Source organism: Montipora foliosa, chromosome 1 (genome assembly GCF_036669935.1).
Source record: "Montipora foliosa isolate CH-2021 chromosome 1, ASM3666993v2, whole genome shotgun sequence".
Classification (NCBI taxonomy): domain Eukaryota; kingdom Metazoa; phylum Cnidaria; class Anthozoa; order Scleractinia; family Acroporidae; genus Montipora; species Montipora foliosa.
This window is the reverse complement of record NC_090869.1, coordinates 22,275,011-22,280,934: the sequence shown is the minus strand read 5'-3', so window position 1 is coordinate 22,280,934 and position 5,924 is coordinate 22,275,011. Positions and strand designations below refer to the sequence as shown.

General features: G+C 41.3%; 1 protein-coding gene across 1 annotated transcript; it reads right to left on the bottom strand.

Annotated features, from left to right (window-relative positions):
• Positions 1-1,895: 1,895 nt before the first annotated feature.
• Positions 1,896-4,740, bottom strand: LOC137976002 (uncharacterized). The gene has a single exon (XM_068823249.1). The coding sequence runs from the start codon at positions 3,635-3,637 to the stop codon at positions 2,234-2,236; it is 1,404 nt and encodes a 467-aa protein (XP_068679350.1). The 5' UTR covers positions 3,638-4,740; the 3' UTR covers positions 1,896-2,233.
• Between the last annotated feature and the right edge of the window lie 1,184 nt (positions 4,741-5,924).

Below are 5,924 nucleotides of genomic sequence, written 5' to 3'. Positions count from 1 at the left end.
AAAATACTCAACAAACTGAGGATTAAACACAAAAATCGAGGGGGCCATGATAAATAAAACAAAACGAGAAATGTAGGTGAATGACAGTAACTTAAAGTCATCTGGAAAAATACACATCACTGGAAAGGCAAATAAGCACTACTGTTTTACAGAAAAAGGCAAGAAATCTCACAAGGCAACCGTAAAAGATATTCATTTTACTTTCAGCCAATTTGATAGTCGGGTCAAGTAAGTGTGATGACATTCAATTCTCACATTAATTGTGCTTAAACGTTAACAAGTGGGGTGAAAAAACTGCCACACAAAAAAAGTTTAAGCTTACTAACCACGTGCGAAGCTGTGCTTGTACTCTCTCTCTCTCTCTCTCTCTCTCTCTCTCTCTCTCTCTCTCTCTCTCTCTCTCTCTCTCTCTCTTTGTCTGTAATGATTTTAAAAAATCAGTTTTGTTAAGTGCTATTTCCTTAAAAGAAGATAAAACGTGTCTGTAAAAGGCAAAAACTCGACAAAAATAGATAGAAAAGCAACAGCGATCTTACCTTCCATGATTACAACCACGGCCTCTTCTTATAAGTCATGTGACTTGCAGGAGTTGAAAATGGCGGGAAAGCGAAATATTGTCGAGTCCTGGCTCGAGTCCTGGTTCGATGTCCTGGCTCGATGTCCTGGTCTATATAGGCATCCTCATAATGCAAGATAAGAGAAAATAACAAAATATTTGAGAATCGCAGAACGGATGTGTTTGGATTCTCAAAGGAATAAACACCAAAAAAAAAATGAAATAAAAGGATACCCGACAAGGAGAGTTTCCTTTGATTTTCCTACAAAATTATTAGAGGAATTAAAGCCTCTTTCTCGATTTTCCTGGTTACTTTTTTACGAAATCAAAGGGAACCTAAAATCGGGGTTGTGACGCTGTATATTTTATTTTAGCTTATTAATGCTGTCAGATTCATAGTTTTCTTGGAAAATACACAATCTTGAAGCAAGACTGAAACCGAAGCAACCATTTGCTGATGGTCGAGTTGAAACCAAAACAATACCTTAAAGAAGTTGAAGCTTAAGCGGATAGATTTCCGTTCCTTTTTACTTCCTTTTCAATAGACAGCGAAAATACGCTGCGCTCGAAACCTATTTGCTAAATGATCTAAATCAGTTAACCTCATTATAAAGACATTAGGTGCCCTCTAGTTTCCTTCATATTGCTCGGCTTGTTTAGTTTTATCGGTTGTGAATAAAAATTGGAATTGCTGAAGTGTGACTTCATGGTATAATATTAAAGTGTAAAACAACTGAGTAAATTGCATAATATGCATACGTGCCAACTCTCCCGGATTATCCGGGAGTTTCCCGGATACGGAACGAATCTCCCGGTCTCCCGTACGGGTCATTAAATCTCCCGGATAAAAACGACTCTGAACCTTTCACAGACGTTTCTCCATTCTAGACTCAAATTCCATCCCCAAGTTTTAAAAAAATCGCTTTTTTCAAACTCGTTTCATTGTTTCTTAATGCATTTCTTCATCTCTGAGTTTCAAACACACGCCATATAACCGATTTTTTGTTTGGATCTCCGATTAACCAATAAAAATTTTTGACATAAGTACCCTGTTTTCCCGCAGTTATTCTTGTATTCTGAAAGAGCTGCTGGGGGATGGGTGGGTGCGTTTAGGGGGGAGGGGGTGAAGGGGAGGGGGAGTGGGTAGGTTGATCGAGGGGGGAGGGGTGAGGAGACCGGATGGAAAAAAATCTCCAGATTTTAGATCTCCATAGGTTGGCACCTCTGAATATGTCGAAAGTATACATGATTGATACCTCCTATTGAGAAACTGCTGGCGATAAACCAAACATTTTACCGTTGAACAAACAAAATTCAGGGGAAAACATGCGTAACAAAATTCGTGATCACTTTCTCTATTATAATGAAAACTCAAAATAATTTCAGTCATTATTATTTTCTCCTTTGTCCTTATTAATTTTTTTTTGGTATGCTTATAAGCGAAAACATTGGAAAACACTTTACTGAATCAAACTTGATATCAGCTTCATTTCTCGAAAAACTTTACAATGATTTACATTTGATGCGTGACTATTGCCGTGGCTGCGCTTTTTATACAAATATTACAATTGAAAATATTCAACTTAAAAAGAAAAGAAGAGACTTCCTAAACGTCGGGACTAACATACTATAAATTCGGACAGTTGATTTAGCAACGTTCAAGGTTAATTCATGCAATTAACGCCTTGGTGTATAACCTTCTTGAATGAACAACGACAGTTTCTTCCTGTGTAACTTTTCTACACCCAACTGTTGCATCATTTCATCGTCCAGTGCCATTAGCATGACTCCATCGATCAATTCCTCTGCAAATGAGTCCACATACTTGCTCAATCCTAACTTTTTCAAGCACTCACTCACTTCAGGAACTGACATATCTTTCAATTTTTGACTGAATTCATTAACTGTCTGTTTACGATTTAGACTGTGCAAAGTGTTCAAACTTGAATATCCTGAACTGACCGAGAGCTCTGAGGCTTCGTCCATTTCGGCTGGTCCTTTTTTCTGAATTCTTTTCTTCACCAAAGCCTCGTCTGCGTCTCCTTGAGCCCTGTTTTGGATTTCTGGCATGACCTCCTTTATTTCGCAGTACTCCTGCGATTCTAAGTCGCGCTCAGCGGCCTTGCTTATTTCACTCGGGAAGCTTCTTCTCACCGGTACTGCCGGCTTTGGAGCGACTGGCGGCTGTCGATGCGTTGCTTTTTGTCGGGGTGCCACAGCAGGCCCCGAAGATTTCTCAGTTGTTACGATTTTCCTGGGGTTAGGTGTGTAACGAACATGATCCTTGCTTCTGCTGTTGTGTTGTTTGAATTTCCGCAGGCTTGGCGATCGAGCTGGAACAGGAGGACGAATTTCGTCGTACACATCATCGTCATCGTCCGCTGGCCTTTCGATTTTGGTTTCTTCATTGAGATCAAAGAACCATGATGCATCTCCAGAGCTACCAGATGTAATTGTCGCATCGATGTTCGCTTCACTTTTTATTAAATGACAGATGTGGGAGAACATTATCGGCGGAAGTTTGCTCCTTTCTCGCTTGACGGTTATCTGCAAGTCCACTGGCAGCGACAGGATTCTCAACTGTTTGCCGATCATCGTGGAAGCTATAAATATTTTTCGTTTCACTGTTTCCGTAAAGAGAAACACTCCGGCAAACTTGACAAAGGGTGTTTTGTTATTTCCATCCATTACTTCTGCTAAGCCATGCTCAATTCGCACAGATATTGGTGTTTTATGAACATCCAAAATCTCTCTGACAGTCATTAACTTGGCACTATTCACACGTTCAGTACCTCTGCATGGATCGTCGGCATTGCTACTTTTCGGGATGATCTCGAAGATTCTTTTCGGATATGTTACAGGGATCGCAAAGTTTTGTCCTTTCTCATCTCGAGCTATCGCCAGGACCTGCTCTTTCAAACTGTGCAAGTTGACAATTTCGCCTTGGGACCAAGATAATTCCTCTTTCTCAAGAGATTCGTATCCTTCAACAATTTGTACAGTTTTCGGAAGGTGGTAGTCTGTGGCGAAATCTATGAGCGCGAGGGCTTTAGATTCATTCACGCTGGTCTGAAGCGGCATCGTTCATCTCTGTACTACTTCCTTCTAATCTGTAGCATAAATTGTAGTTTTGGGTATCGTGTGACTCGCAAAATTAGCTCGGTTGTTGGGGGGGGGGGGGGAGCATCCGTTCGTTTGTCACGTTTAAACGATCCTTGTTTCTCCAAAGTTCAGCAATGGTCAACATTCAATTCCTTTTTTGTTTGGAGTGTTTTTCTCTTTCTCGTAAAAACATTTTCTAAAATCTTGAGGACTTGTCTGGCCATTATAGTGATATTTCCGGGTCAATACCGCCCTCCGGACTCATTCGCAATGATAGTCATTCAGGCGTGGTTCCATGATTGTCAGCTTTCAAAATTACCATTCAATATATCCTCGTGCTATTGTCTGTAGCCTGCGAGCGTGACGCTCTCTCTGTGCGGTGGGTTATGTCCTCCGGAGAGCCTGCTCGCACTGGCAAAATTGTCTGCATTAGGGGGGTGATTTGAGGCCGAAACAAAAGTTTTTTCATACTCAATTATTGGCGTCCTTTTATGTTAATGAGAAGTAAATATGATCGAGGTAATATAGGCCGTCGGCGTCATGTTTACAAAGGAGCCTGGGTGAAATTAATGTCCCAAGCTTCCTCACAAAGATCGGGACAACTTTAACGCTAAGGCTGAAACGAAACAAATATCCTAACCCTAACTTCATGCTTCATACAAGAGTACTGACAGAAGCCCACAATCCCTCTAATTCGGCCATGGCAAATCAGTTTACTGTATTTTCTAAATTTAGAATATGGGTCACGCCCAAATAATATTATGGCCAATCGGACTGGGCCTGATGGCCTCAACACAACGCCTCTGATTGGTCTACAACCACGACATGGCATGCCAAGTAAACGCAAGAGGGAATGCCTTAAAACAATTCCGCTACGTTTATTTCCCGCAAAAATCAAGCAGGAGCCGTGCTAAAAATAGATAATACCGAAAAACTGATTGGCCGCATTCCACTACAGGCTACGGACTTCTGGTTGTGAGACATCATAGCAACAAGTAACTTGCTTTTGTATCACTTTTCTCATTTTAAAGCGAGAATACGTATCTGAGGTTATTAGTGAAGGCCCAGCGCAGTTAGGTCTGTACTGACCAGTCAACTATCAGCTAACCTGCGATCAGGCCCACTTTTAGCTTCGCTCGTATGTTCTCTTATGTCGTCGCTCGCTAAAATTGGGCCTGACCAAAAGTCTCTCAAGAATATTCCGTTTGGTCGGCCAAATTTTGGCCGACCAAACTCGTGATCTGATTGGCTGTTGAAACGCCGGAAGTGAAAATGCCATCGTGATTGCGCGGAGCTCTCGCGAAGTCCTCGAGACTAATCCGCCATAAGTGTAGGAAGAAATTTGCTCCCTTTTGTTCTTACAATGCCGTGGACGGTGCAACTTGATTTTATTTGTATAAATGGAGATATGCCATCTGAAATATCTCATAACTTGTCCAGAATCGGGTTTGAATCTCTGGAACGAGTGAAATTAGCGATTCCGTTGTCGAGCTCTTATCTGTGGCGATGGGGTTGAAAGTACTTTGGCACAAACTTCCCTGATGTTTTGAAAGCTAAATAGCTGGTTCTTTCAAATGGCAATGAAAACCGATGCATATTGGTTTCCTGGGTGAGACAAGGGACATATATATCAACAGGAGGAGATGCTGATAAAATCGCAAGTTACACGAATGCATGTTTTGAATATCGCTGTATCAAACTGCTATATTTCTTTACTGTACATGACACGGTTTGTTTGCACACTTCATAATATTTCCAGTTGATTTAACTTAAAACTCACACTCCAGAAACTAAAATGGCATGTTTCCAGAGAGATCAATGGTACAACAATAAAAGAAACTTTGCGAGTCCATCTTACTGTTCGTACTCCATCAAAAAATTAACAGGCAAACGTATCATGATTTTACTGCGCGCAATTCTAGAAATACACGTGCACTGCAACTGAAGATATTACCCGAAAAAATCACCAAAGAAACCTTCATGGGCAAACACGTTAAAGGAATAATGTATTTCGGCTTAACTGCTGAATACCCCTCCACTCCAAAAGAGATCTTGAAAAGTGTGGCTACGCGGCTACGCAGAAACGCAGAATGCAGGCTGTCTTACAGAGGACAAGTAGAGTTTGAAGATGGCTACGCGGCTACGCGGCTACGCAGAAAACCTAGAGTCCAGACTCTCTCAGACAGAGAGAGAGAGAGAGAGAGAGAGAGAGAGAGCGTCTCATCTGCAAATTTTGTCTTCCATTCATCAGCGCAAAGAAACACAC

What these genes read in the sequence shown, in the direction of transcription:
- LOC137976002 (XM_068823249.1), bottom strand. Translation starts at nt 3,637, where the DNA reads ATGCCGCTTCAGACCAGCGTGAATGAATCTAAAGCCCTCGCGCTCATA.